Source organism: Dendrobium catenatum, unplaced genomic scaffold (genome assembly GCF_001605985.2).
Source record: "Dendrobium catenatum unplaced genomic scaffold, ASM160598v2 original_scaffold_12804, whole genome shotgun sequence".
Taxonomy (NCBI): domain Eukaryota; kingdom Viridiplantae; phylum Streptophyta; class Magnoliopsida; order Asparagales; family Orchidaceae; genus Dendrobium; species Dendrobium catenatum.
Window position 1 is genome coordinate 70691 of NW_021331264.1, and position 14565 is coordinate 85255.

General features: G+C 37.1%; 1 protein-coding gene across 1 annotated transcript; it reads right to left on the bottom strand.

Annotated features, from left to right (window-relative positions):
- Nucleotides 1-8073: 8073 nt before the first annotated feature.
- Nucleotides 8074-8832, bottom strand: LOC110100370 (transcription repressor OFP3-like). Its single transcript, XM_020827826.2, has one exon. The coding sequence runs from the start codon at nt 8830-8832 to the stop codon at nt 8074-8076; it is 759 nt and encodes a 252-aa protein (XP_020683485.2).
- Nucleotides 8833-14565: the final 5733 nt, after the last annotated feature.

A 14565-nucleotide genomic window follows, 5' to 3' on the forward strand; every position in this document is an offset into this window, starting at 1 on the left:
ACAACACGATACTCTGAAATTAAATCGATCATATATATATATATATATATATATGAATTCTATATATAAGTTCGTTAAAATCTCATTTAATTACTTGTAAACAAAAATAAATTTAAAAGTAATTTTATTTTTCATTTATTTAATATGTCAAAAATAAATCTACATTTTAAAATTTTCTTGCTAAACTTTCTAATGTTTGGAATCAATATTAATTTCTAACTTACATGAACAGAATCAAATAAGTTTGTTTTCTTAATAATTTTGTTACTTCAAGCAATTAAATGAGCCATAAAAAGTACTTTTTTATAATTTCAAACTTGCAAAGGAAGGCATAACGAAAGTAGTTAAAAAAATAAAATAAAAATTGCAGAGAGCATAGGGATGATGCTGAAAGCTCCATACCTTTTTCCCCAAAAAATATTTCCTCCCTTTGATTCGATTTATTGGTATATATGTAAATCTCCCAAATGAAAAGAAAATAGAATTACAGGAACAATACCAGATTGAATTTCTCTCATTTCAAATGGAAAAATCAGCGATACATTCTCCTCCTATAGCTTCTCCCACACCCCAAAAAAACCAAAAAGAAAGATAAATAGAAAAAAACAAAAAAAACTGGATTTTTCCGAGATGAATTCGTTCTCTTATACAAAATTACTCCTTTATACAGCTTAATGAAATCAACTTATTGGAAAAAAGAAAAACTGCTGAAAGATTGGAACTTGAAGCAAAATTGATGCTAATTTCCGACTCCCGGACTCGGAACAGAGTCCATAAGTCGATCGCCGGCCGTCGTCGGAGAAGACGGAGAACTTGACTGTACAGAGACATGTCTCTTCACCACCACCATAACCGTTTCCGATGAGCGAAGCAGTTTCCGAGCACTCAAAGCCGTGGGAGAAAGAAGAATGAGCAGAGCAAGAAGCAAAAACAGAGAAAATCTGTTAAAGTTTCTCCGAGACGCCATGAGGGTATGGGAGAGAAAAAGGTCTACGTTAAGAAGGATTTAATTGAAACTATAGGATCCAATTGTTGGGGGAGTTGAGAGTTGATGGGGTTAGCTATGTATACATACACGCAACGGATCTTGGCTTTCCCTTTCGCCACTGTCAGGCATTTTGTCGAACAGTTGGTGGTCAAATATGAACAGGAAAGCTTGGAGAAGGACAAGAGATTAAACGAGAGAGTGGGGCCGCGCGCGCCGGCCGGCCGTCGCGGCAAGTTCTCTGTATTTCTCCATTGGGTCGGCAGCCCGAGCGAGAGTATTATCAGCCATTCCTAAAGTTTGTAATTTTTTTTATGAAAATACTTACTTATTAAACATAAATAGTTAGGGTACATGATCATATTTTATACATTTACATAACTCTTATGACATAATAAAAAATCCTTAACACATCGACACGATGCCATCTGGGGACCATGGATGGGAATCTTCAACTCATGTTTGATTCCTCTCTTAAGCAGTTTGTCTCTTTTGAGGGGAGTAGTAAAGCGTGGGCCCGGCGCCTATGGGTTGACTCTACTAAGTTCCGCTGAGAGATTAGTTACGTCAACATGCGCCTCCTACGAGAGTGACAACGGGTAGATAGTAAAGTAGTTTTGAGACTCGCCCTCTGTGCAGGTTGATCCCGCCCTCCATGCAGTTTGAATGCGCCCTCCATTAGATAGTAAAGTAGTTTGGACACTTGGCCTTCTTCTTTTTTTCGCATTTCTAAGGTTTCGTTTGGAATAGCTTCTTATCACTATTTTTTGTTTTGTTTTTATGCTAGAAAGTTATTGTAGTGAAGAAAGCAGTAAAAATACTATCCCAAACGAAACCTTAATGAACTAGCTGGAACTCAGGTCTACTCTCAACCGTCTCTTCTCTTGATAAATCTTGTATGTTCTATTAGTCCCTTATATACAAACAGAAAAATCTGAGTAAAAAAGAGTTACATGTCTGGCTCCATTTTTTAGGTAATATTTGAACTTAGAATTTCTGAAATTTATTTTAGGATCATCCAAATTTTGGTCTAACACGCACGTAGATGAAATGAACATATCAATGAGACGAACTCATTGACACTATAAGTGAACTAATCCAACTACAAATGAGTTCAAATCAAATGCTTAAAACATATTTGAAAATTTCTGAACATTAATTGAATGACAAAATGATCTTCAATTATGACGTACTTATAGTCAAATTAAACAGCTCAATTAGAAAAATCACAAGTGCAAAATTATTTGATTTTAACATCATTATGACATTCAAATAGTTCGTCAAAAATCTACTATCAATGAATATAGATCGTATGATATAACATTTTAAAAATTTGATTAAATTTATCGAAATGTCTCACTAAAAAATATAGAGAGTGATTCAATAGCCAAAAGAGCTATAAAATTCTATGGCAATTTATGATGATTCTCTTAAAAGTTATTTTATTTAGTCTCGTTCTCTCTTTCCTCGCATTACTTTACAAAGGGAAAAAAGATGGTAAGATGCTCTTATATATTTTTCATTCGGATTCTCTTAAAATCATTTGAAAATTCAAATAATATATTTAATTAATTCATTTTAATTATGAATTTATTAGAAAAGGATATTTATATGTATTTTGTAAATTAAATATCAATTTTGAAGAAATTTAGTATTGATTTTTGTAAGTTGTTTTTTTTGTTTGATATGTCACGAAAAATTATCTTGATCGGACAAAAAACTTGAAGCAAAATCAAGTTGGAAACTTCAAAAATTAAATCGGAGACCATTTGAATTCCAATTTCAGCAAACTTACAGTCAAATTGAATGTCTCAAAAATCCGAACCTAACGACACCAAATTTGACTCAAGCCGAGCCCAAATGTGTCCAAATCAAAGATCCAAAGCACATTCAGAAGGTTCAAACCATAATTTGAATCACTAAATGGTTTCTAAACGTGACATGCTTATAGTCAAATGGAGCGGCTCGACAAGACAAATCCAACGAGCCCAAGATCACTGAATACTGAAATCATGAAGGCATTCAAATAACCATTAAATAGTCCATGATCAAGGGGATTAATATCGACCGTTCATTCAAAGCACTCTCATTTTGATCTTGATCCTCCATATATTTACATGTCATGTCACTCTCAAAAAATTATAAATAGCCCCCACTCTTCTCAAGGGGAATGAAAGGAGGAAGGGGAGGAGAAGGGAAGAATTTGGGAACTTGCTTCCGCCGACCACCGCCAAAACTCTTCCCGACCACTTTCATATGTCTATCGGCCATCGATGGAGTTCTTCACCACCATTGTCAGACTTTCGCCCGTTCACTGATCACCGCCAGAGTTCTTCCCAACCATCGACAGACTTCCGCCAGTCCTCCAAACACCGACGGACTTCCGCTAATCCACCAACCACCATCAGACTTCCGCCAGTCAGCCGTCCACCGGCCACCGAAGAACTTCTGACAGTCCACAAAACACCGCCAGAGTTCTTTTCGATCGTCATCGGACTTCTGCCCGTTCGTCGATCACCGTCAGAGTTCTTCCCGACCACCGTCAAACTTCTGCCCAATCGTCAACCTCTACCCGACTTCTCCCCATTCGTCGACCACCGCCGGACTTCAACTACGGTTCTCCTTACCTACGTTGCCCGTCGACTATGGTCCTTCTGACCTCTGTTGCCTGCCAACTATGATCCTTCTGACCTGCGTCGCCCGACTACGATCATTTCGTCAACTATCATCCAACTACGGTCCTTCCAACCTCTATCATCCGATTGTGGTCCTTCCGACCTATATTGCTCAACGACTATGATCCTACCACCCAAAAGAACATATCAACATTGATTCTTGCAACTCCTAGTATATAATGCACTATGCATGATGTATATTTGCTACATTGAGCAAAGACCTTCCTTCTAAGGAAGGGTCTTATTTGTAATCACTTACAAACACTAGTGGAGCCATTCAAACTGGACCAAGCCTCGTGATTTTTCTCATATTCAGGGGTTTTCACATAAAAACTCTGGTGTCTCTTATAAACATTTTAATCATACTTGCTTATCTGTTTGTGTGTTTGATTTTCGTATAAAACTAAGATGCTAAATTATATCATTCTCTATCGCCACAAATTTTCCAGGAAACAACATTATTTTTGACATAACATATTAGAGAAACATGACAATATTTTTTTAAAAAATATGTCGTCATCACATTTTATTTAAGTCATCATATAAAAATCTATAAGAATTAAAATTAGAATTAGAATTTTAAGTGAAATGGATAACAAAATATATCACTAAAAAATAGATGTATTTTACATATCTAATTTTTAAATTTCAATACTTATTTATATAATGTTAATTTTTTAACAAAAAAAAATCTCATTAATATTAGTTGTTGCATCCTGGAGTATTCATGGCGGTAGAGAAATATAATATTTAATGTCTTACTTGATGTACATCATATGGAGTACATTACATGATAGGAATACAAAGAATCACTATTGACGTGTTTGTTTAGTCACAAGGATCATAGTATGGTGATGAAGGCTTAGAAGAACCGTAGTCGGTGGGCGACGAAGGTCATAAAGACCGTTGTCTAATGACGGAGGTCGGAAGGACTATAGTCGGCGGGCGACGAAGGTCGGAAGGACTGTAGTCGGTGGGTGACATAAGTCAAGAGGACCGTAGTTGGCGGGCGACGAATGTCGGAATGACTGTGGTCGGTGGGCGACGTAAGTCAGGAGGATTGTAGTTGACCGGCGACGGAGCTTGGAAGGACTGTGGTCGGTAGGCGACGTAAGTCAGGAGGATCATAGTCGACGGGCGATGGAGGTTGGAAGGATCATTGTCTAACAACGAAAGTTAGAATGAGGACTTCAAATAGAAATCTAGTAATGAATAGAAATCCAACATCAGATAGATGTCTAACAAAAGTTTGACAACTAACAGAAGTTCGACATCGGGTAGAAATCTAATGACGAGCAGAGGTCTGGCGTCGAGTATAAGTCTGACATTAATCGGTGGCTAGGGATAACTCTGGCATTACTTGGAGATTGGGTGGAGTTTTGTCGTCACTTGCAAGTCGGGCAGAATTCCGGTGTCACTTGGAAGTCAGATGGAACTCTGGTGTCACTTGGGAAAAATTTCGGCTTCGCTTGGGCAGAATTTTGGCATCGGGTAGAGTACCGGCGTCACTTGGAAGTCGGACGGAAATCTGACATCATTTGGGCAGAATTTTGGCATTTCATGGGCAGAATTCCAGCTTCACTTGGGCGTCAGGCAGAATTTCGATGTCACTTGGATGTCGGACATAACTTCAATGGTGGTTGAGGAGGAGTTTCTTCCCTCCTATTCTTCTCTTCTTCTTCTTGCTTGGGGACCCCTCTCAAGAGAAACGAGGGGCAATTTATAATTTTTTGAAGATGAGATGACCCGTAAATAGGAGGAGGATCAAGGGCAAATGTGGAGTGGTTCGAATGAATGACCGATATTGAATCCTTTGATCGTGAACCGTTCGTCAGACATTTGAAGGTCTTAATGATATCATAATTTGACGATCTTGGGCTCGCTAGATTCATCTCATCGAGCCGCTCGATTCGACTATAAGGATGTCATGTTTGGAAACTGTTTGGTAATCCAAATTATGGATTGAACCGTTCAAATGTGCTTTGGGTCTTTGATTTGGAGCCATTAAAGCTCGTATCAAGTTGAAATTTGGTGTCATTGGGTTTGTATTTTCGAGACGCTCAGTTCGACTATAAGTTTACCAAAATCGGAGTTAAGATGATCCCGAATTTAATTTTTGAAATTTCAAATTTGATTTTTTCCTCGAGATTCGTGCCCGATCAAGATAATTTTTTGATAACATATCAGTAGCCCCCTATTTTCGGACGTCGAAGCTCCATGAGTCCGATAATATATTCCCCGGCATTTCAATTTGATTGAATCGCCAAAAATTACACTCCATAAAATATAAACTTGCTCAAACTCAATCATAGAGACCCTGTTGAGCTCCAAAAGTATCAAAATTGAGTTCGGAACGTTAAAAAATGTATCCGGGGACCCCAAAAAACATCCGATTTTGACCACCTGGGTCAAAAATCAGGTCTGGACAGACGTAGGCGGCCGAACTAGCCAGTCGGCTCGCCGACCGACGCCCGCCGCCTACCGCCGGCGGTTAGCCAAATTTTGAATTTTTTTCGGTGGGGTCCAGATAAAATTTTTTAATAAAAAAATCCGAAAACTTTCAAAAAATTCCAAAAATTTTTGAAAAAAAATTAGGAAAATTCCAGAATATTTTTTTCGTCCCAAAAAATTATAAAAACCCCACAAGGTCAAGGGGAAACTTGCACCTTCTTCTTTTCTCCTTCTAGTTTTCTTACAGTGGAGTCATTCCGCTGTTTTATGTAAGTGACTTTCCCTACTTAATTTAGCGCCCCTCCTCTTGTACAGAAGTTAGATTTTTATCTTATTTTTCCTTCTTTCTCCCTCGTTTTACTTCCTACTCTAGAGGCTTTTCGCTATTTTTTCATAGGTGACTTTCCCTACTTAAATCGGCGCCCTCTTCAGCGTAGAAGAAAAAAAATTTCTCCTTCCACTATCTTCTTCTCTGTTAATCTTTTTACAGTCGAGATCACATTCCGTTATTTTTCGTAGATGACTTTCCCTACTAAAATCGGCACCCCTTCTCTGTTATAGAAATTAGCCTTTTTGCAGCCGTTTCTTTTCTTTATATGCCCTCTTTCTAACTTTCTTATAGTTGAGGTATTCCCATATTTGTTGTAGGCAACATCCCCTACTAAATTCAGGACCCCTCTCTATGTGTAAAAGTTATGATTTTTGCTCATTGTTCTTCTCTTGCATTGTTCTTCTTACATTGGAGGCATTCCACTATCAGAGATATGCGGCATTCCCCTATCAAGCTTCAGTTCCCCTCTCTTATGTAGAAAAAGTTAAGATGATATGCTATCTTCTTAATAAACAACTCTTAATAGAAGAAGATCAATTGTTGTTTGTATGCGAGGGTGATTTGAGAAGATTTGTCGTTCATAGTGTACTGGAGGAGAACCATAAGTGATGAGTAGACAGAGAGAATTTCGATGCTATTTGAGCGAAATTCGTCGATGATGGACGATCAAGGGGAAGTTTGTTGGCAGTCAATGACCGAGTGGAGAGCTGAAGGAGAGAATTGAATGATGTGCTACTATCAATAGTTTGAGCGAGAAGTCGACGATGATTGATATAAAGTAAAGGATCGACGGTTAACATCGGGCGAAGGGCTGATGATGACGGTGGTCCAGTTGCATTCTTTTTGAAGTTATTTGATGATTATAACTTGTACACATGATGCAGTTGTACTTTTAATTTCAGCTTCTAGTGAGAATATATGTACACTTGAGTATTGATATTGGATTTATGTAACTTCATTGTATATGAAATTAAAAAATTGTCTCTCAGAGAAAATTGATTTGTTTATGCATATTTGAGATATGCTTTGATATATTGCCCCCTATATTTTTTGTGAGGGTATTTTAGACTACTGAAGTCATTGTATTATTGAGACGCTCAACCTCGAGATTCGTGCCCAATCAAGATAATTTTTTGATGACATATCATTAGCTATTTTTAATAAATATTTTTAATAGATTTATTTTATTGTGACTCAGACATTTGTGTTACGTATATAAAAAAAATATAAAAAATAGTTTCTATATAATTTCTCTTTTCAAAATTTGCCCAAATTTTAAGGAGAACAAATGTTTTATTTTACATATTTAATAAAAATTAAAATTTAATTTTTATATTATACATAAGCATATTAATTTTTTTGAAATTTTAAACTAAAAATAGGTCTTTTGATTATCAATTAAAAGATCAGGAGTTTTAATCTTATGTAAGTTTATCCTAATTGAGCTAAATAATAACAATCTTTTTTAAGCTCCATCACTGATCAGAATATTATTACAAAATTTTTTCTCATAGATCCCATGAAATAAATTCAACCAACGAGAACGCACTTACTACTTTTGATGCAGAGCTCGGTACTAAACGCAAAGTAGCCAAACAGCTTTTCATAAAATCCATGCGATATTCTCTTGCTCAGAAACAGTCACGACAATGGCATTCTCCGGCGAACTTCTTTATTGCAAGATCAAACCAAACCTGCCTGAAAGCTTTGACGATGAAATCATGATGCTCGTCGGCGTTGAGGCTAATATAACAAGCCAGCAATCTTTCCATCTCCTCCGGACGCCTCATCCCATTCACCCTTATCATCTCCACCATTGACTCCCTGAAATCCTTCTGCGGGTCACTCGAGCTCTTCACCACCGCAAAGCTCTCAAGATTCCTCCTTTTCCCCTTCCCCTCCTCTTCCACCTTTCTCCTCGCCGCCTTCGGCGAGCAAACCTTCACCTTTGGCCGTATCCTCGGCACCCGCCGTCGAGCCTCCAATCGCTTCATCGGCGTCGGCGGCGGAGGATAAGCGTCATAATGGCGGAAGCTTGAGATTGGCCGGAGCTCAAGCTCGAGCTCGCTGAAAGAATAATGGCGGGCAGAGCGAGCAATGTCGGCTCTGTCTCCGCGGCGTTCGTCGTCTCCCGTTGAACGCCGGCGAGGGGCTTCGCTGGCGGCGATGCGGTCGAGGAGTTTGGAGGAGAAACCGAGGTGGGAGGAGGAGGTGGGAGGAAATTGTTTCAGGTTTACTCTGCCCTGTTTCTCTCGCTTCAGTCGGGAAATCCAGGAAAAGGGGAAGACATCCGTGAGCTGAAACGACGGCGAGGACGAGAAAGGGGAAGTGGCTTTCTTCGTTTTCTTGTCCCCTTCGGTTCTGTCTCTGTTCTTCCTTCCCCATTTCATCTTCTTCCCCGGAGCTATTTTAAAAATAATTGGAGGGAGAAGAAGAAGCGGTTGTGAAGAGGCAGCAGCAGTTACTAAGTGGTGGGCTGCGCGGGCCTTTATAGTTAGGCCAGCATGTTTTACTCATTTAAGGAAAAAAATACTAAAAGCAGATCCAGCAGCATTTGGACACAGTGAGTGTCACTTTCAGAAACGTTATAAAAAGTAAATTTGATAGTTCTGAAAATTATTTCTAATGTAAAATATATTAAAATTTTTCCTAATATAAATTATGTTATAATTATTAATTGGTTTAAAATTTATATATTTTTTTAACTAGCTTTATATATTCAAAGATAATTAAATAATTTTAAAATTCATAATGATATAATCTGCACAATAATATCTTACATAATTTATATTTCTTTTAAATTAATTAAATTTTAATTAGAATATTAAAACCTAGTATTTATTTTTTCTTTTAGCATTTTTTTTATTTCTCCTTAGAATATTGAGCCGAAAGTAAACAATCACATGGCTTTGAATCCACTTCCTCCAAAGAGAAGGAAACCTTTGGGGCGGGTAGTAAGGGTGTCAATTCGGGTCAACGGATTGAATTCGGGTCGAACCCGGATCTGATCCGGCCATGTTCGGGTCAACCCGAACCTGACCCGATTCGGGTCTGGGTCAACCCGAACCGACATGGAGTTAATCTAAAATTTCTAGTTTTTGGGTAAAAAATTGGGTCAATCTTCAATTTTCGGGTCAATCTCTGGTTTCTGTGTCAAATAGGAGTTTTCGTGTCAATTTCGAGTTATTTTTAGGTTGCTGGGTCAACCCGAACCCGACCCGCTTCGGGTCCGATCGTTTTTCGAGTCGTGTCAAAAATTGACACCCCTAGTGGGTAGAGGACATTTTGCATATTTACAAATTTTTTTAAAATTTTGTTAAAAAAAATTATGTTGCATTTATGTTAAAAATAAATATATAATGATATTCTCACAACTAAAAAAATCAGGTTCGAACTGACTAGTTTAATAAACGAGTTGAATTTGAATCAACCACCAATCGATTTAATCCAAAAAATACCAATTAAATATTTTTTTCTCAACTTCTTTAAATTTTTAATATAACTTTTTGTTATTTTTATCAATTAAGTTAAAACCAATAATTAATAAGTTAATAAAATATATTTTTTTTAGTTAAAATGATTTATCAAATTGGGTTTGAGTTTGGTCGGATTGACTGAATTCGGATCAGGCCAATTTCGTGTCACAACTGAACCCAATTCTTTTTTACACCCATACATTTCATGAGTTTTAAATATATTTTTCATAATTTTTTATATTATTTTTATCTAATGAGAATTCATTTATTCATTCATCATATTAATTAATCTCCTATTATTTCTTATACATATTAAAATTTTATTTAACAAATATATATTTTTATATTTACAAATTACAAATAAAAAATTGGATTTTTTTTGGCAAAACAGAAAAATAATTTAAACTTTAAAAAATTTCGAATGGAAGGGGCGGACTGAAAAGTTCAGTGTGAGTGCGTTCTTTGCCAGACTTTTCGTGCGAGCAGGTCTTCGTACGAGAGAGCTTACACCCGAGAGGCAAAAGGGGAGGCCACTTTAGCTTTTTGCACCTTCACTTCTTTCGTTATTAAACATAAATCTCACTATTTGCACTTTTTTTGTTTTTATGGAAAACGGTCCCGCCATTTTGGGCCGAACGTTGATTTCGATGACCGTTCTTTTCGAAAAAGGACTTTGATCGGACGACTCCACTTTCAACTTTGGAAACCGAGTTAGGGAACAAGAAGTCTCATCGACCGTCTCTGCCGTCTGATTTAATTCATAAAATCTCCTATATTTTGAGCCAAACTTTAGTCTATCGTCCAATATGGCGTGTCCACGGCATAGAACATCGATCGAAGATTAATCAGAATGAATTATGTCGGTATCTTGGTTTGGTATTGTTCGATACTGCTTGGTACCACGCTCGTTATTATTGACGTGGCTCATTCTAGTTGGTCTCGGGATGTAAGGCTGCATTCGGCGTACGCACATAATAACTTCTCCGTCCACGACCATCTCCAACTGAATGTTAAATGGGTCTTTGCTGTCCGCCACCAGCTTCACCCAAACACGAATTTCAACGACGTTCTTGTGACGTGAAATTGGTGTCAGACTATTCACAAATGCAATTCGCTTTTGAAAAATTTATAAATGTAAATGTATTATTAAAAAAAATATAAAAAGGAGATGACAATGAAAATATTCACAAATGCAATTCGCTTTTGATGTGATTATTACTATATTTTGAAGAGAATTGCACCAGCTTAAATAGATTCTCTCATTGCCATGAAGGCCATCCAATAGAAAGACAACTCACGAATGTATCTTTCATTCATCACGGTTCAGTTCGACGCCAAATCCCACCTTGGGCACAAAAGGCATTTGTCCATCGAAAAGTTGTAGGAAGAGATGACAAAGGGATAACAACTGCGAAATAAAGGAGCCCTACATTGCAAAAGACATGCAAAGACTTTATTTGGGATAGCCTTTTTACTAATTTATAAAGCAATTTTTTAGAATAGATATTTTTCAACACTATTGCTTACTGGATTAGGGGATCTATTCTACCCAAATACTGTTTAAAAACACTAAACAAACTTTGTTCCAGATTTCTTTTTGGACGTGACATTGCTGTGAGAAAGCTTCAGCTGATTGCCTGGAAAGACACTTGTATTCCTAAAGCTAATTGGGGTCTTGGGTTACCCTCCCTTGATTCCTTATCTTTTACTTTCAACTGCTCAATGATTTGGAGATTTCTGAATAATAATGGGCAGCTTTTTGACTGCTAGCGTAATATGTATAATTCCCTAAGGTCCCCTAATCCAAAGTATAGCTCTCCTTACTGGAAACACCTCAGCAATAATGCGCACCAGCTTAAACATTGTTTGCAGCTAAGGATTCATCCTAACTGCAACTACTCCCTTTTATGGGATCCTTGATGCTTTGGCAAATCTCTTTCTGAACTAGTTGATTTAAACAATGATTGTAGTTGGCTGGAACCTTTATACCGGAAATTCACTACCTATATCATCACTGATGGCAATTGGGAGGCCCTGAGTCTTGGCCTTCTAATATTAAGAATATGATTGCCTCCGTGCCTATCTGGAATGTTGATTGTGGTAGTTTGTGGAACAACTCTGTGAAAGTTTCGAATAAATTTTTTAGCAAAGAAATTTTTAAACAGCATCCGGTGGTGAGTTGGCATCGTTTTGTTTGGCATAAAAATTCCTCTATTAGGTTCTCCTCTTTTGGATGGCTGGCTGTTAATAATGGGCTAAAAACTGCGGACATTTTGCTAAAACGTGGTATTATGATGAACAACTGCTGCATTTTCTGTCAGGATTGTAGAGAATCTCATTCGCATCTCTTCTTTGAGTGTGATTTCTCTTTTGGCATCCTGAATCTCCTCATACCACAATCTCAAACACTACTATTTTGTCCTAACATTTTCCAGATTTTTGATTTTATTGATGATATATCTGATTCAAATGAGATGTTGAATGTTTTTTGCCTTGTGATTAACACTTCTATTTACTACATTTGGAGAGCTCGTAATGATAGGATTTTTGGCAACATTATTGAATGTCAAACTACTGTGGGTAGAAATATTAAAAAAGCCATAGCTGCAAAGTTGGAGAAGTGGAAAAATGGTAGAAATTTCTTGCATCTCCTGTGCTTACTGTATCTGTTTCTGGAGGTTTTGCGGCTATTTCTTATGGAATGTTGCTGTTGGTATCCGTATTCTGGAACTGGAACCGATGCTGTTATTTTTGGCTAGACTGGTTGGGTGCTACCTTTCTTGCTGGTGTCTTCCTGGATGGCCATTCAGCAACCAGGGTGACTGTTTTTTTTGTTATTTCAGACAAATTTTGCAGGACAATGATGACCGCTGCAGCACTGCCCCTTGGAGGGTCTTCACAGGCAACCAGGGGTTTTTGATGATCTATCTGATGACTACGTCCCGTTCAAACATCGCTGCAGCTAATAACTGAGTCATGATCAATTTTGTATACCACAATTTTGTTACCTTTTGGGTGTATTTGGGTGGTATAGCTTTTCCTTTTTTATGTAATTTTACTTTTATTTCTGTCCTCCCCTGGTTTTGTTTAGGGGCTGGTTTTTCTTTACTTGTAATTTTTTCTTAATCAATAGATGGGTTTAGGCCCCAAAATTTCCAAAAACGGCTACCTTCTTGCATTGAATCCACACTTGCTTTGCCCCGCTGAAGAGACGAGGCCGTAATAGAGGGAATTTGAACCCGGGATGGGAGGTTCCCAACCGTGGTCGCCCACCAGCCACCCAAGCCTCGGTGGGGAACTTTTATTACGTCCTCTGACCGGACGTAGCTCTACGTTCGTCAGAGGATTGTTACTCGGTTTTTGCTCGGTATTTGGTCGGTACTGCTAAGTATTGTTTGGTAATAACGAGGAATACCGCTTTGTGAAGACCAATACCGAGTAATACCGAGCAATACCGAGTAATACAAAAAAAATACAGGGTTTTTCCAGAAAAAACTCCGTATTTTTTTGGATTACTCGGTATTGCTCGGCATTACTTAGTATTTTGTCTTCACATAATGGTATTTCTCGTTATTGTTGGTATTGATCGGTATTTGCTCGGTATTTCTCGTTTTGTGCCTGCGATCTTAGTGCCGGCTGAACGTAGCTCTACATACGTTCACCGGACGCAATAAAAATGGGACATAGAGATTTAGTTAATTGAATTAATTTGAGCTATTCATTTCCACATAAGAGGAAAGTTATTTTAATTTCAAGCAATTAAAATTTAAAAGGACTATTAAGAGACTTTTAATCTTCAAACATTATTATTTATCGTTCTTAGAGAGATTCTACGAGAAGATTATTCACTTTTTTTTAAATATAATTACATTGTTTTATTGGAGAAAAAAAAAAAAAAAAACTGCGAGTCTTTGACCTTCCTATAATAAGTCTCTTAAAAACTTTTGAGTGATTGCCGTTCAATCAAGGACATCAATTTAATTTGCCGATATCGATAGATAGTGATGACTTTAATTAGGACTATTTTATAATTTTTTAAAAATAAAAAAAAACAATTTTCTAATCGCTATTAAATTCAATTTAATTGTTAAAAATGCTTTTATTGGTTTAATTGTCAAAACTTGGGGCTTATAGAACCGATATACTTAAACAAATATCAAATTAAATTAATTTGGAAGATACGGTGGGGTCGTTAGAGTTAAAATTGATTTGACATAGGATGCGTGAAGTCCACTCCACAGGTTTGTCAAAAGGGATTGACGGGTTGGGTTTGGGACTGACTCGAAATTAATCTGACCCAAGTACAATCAACTTGAACGGACTTGTTTAATAACCGATCAAAGACACCAACTTGAACCCGACTTGTTAACTAGTTTTTGCTAATTTTTTTAATATTTTATTAACTATAAAGTTTAGCTTATTTGATGAAAAAAAAAAAGATTATACTCAGGAAGTGAAAAAAAAAATATTAAACAGGTCATTTTCGTGTCAAAAATGAGTTTGTGAGTCAATCCGAACTTGACCCGTTTAATAAACGTATCATAAAACCTAACATAATCCCATCCCATTTGTGAAACGGGTTAGCACGAACTTAGATTTTTCGAATCGGGTTCAAGTTCGAGTAAGTTTGATTGGTCATGTTATTTA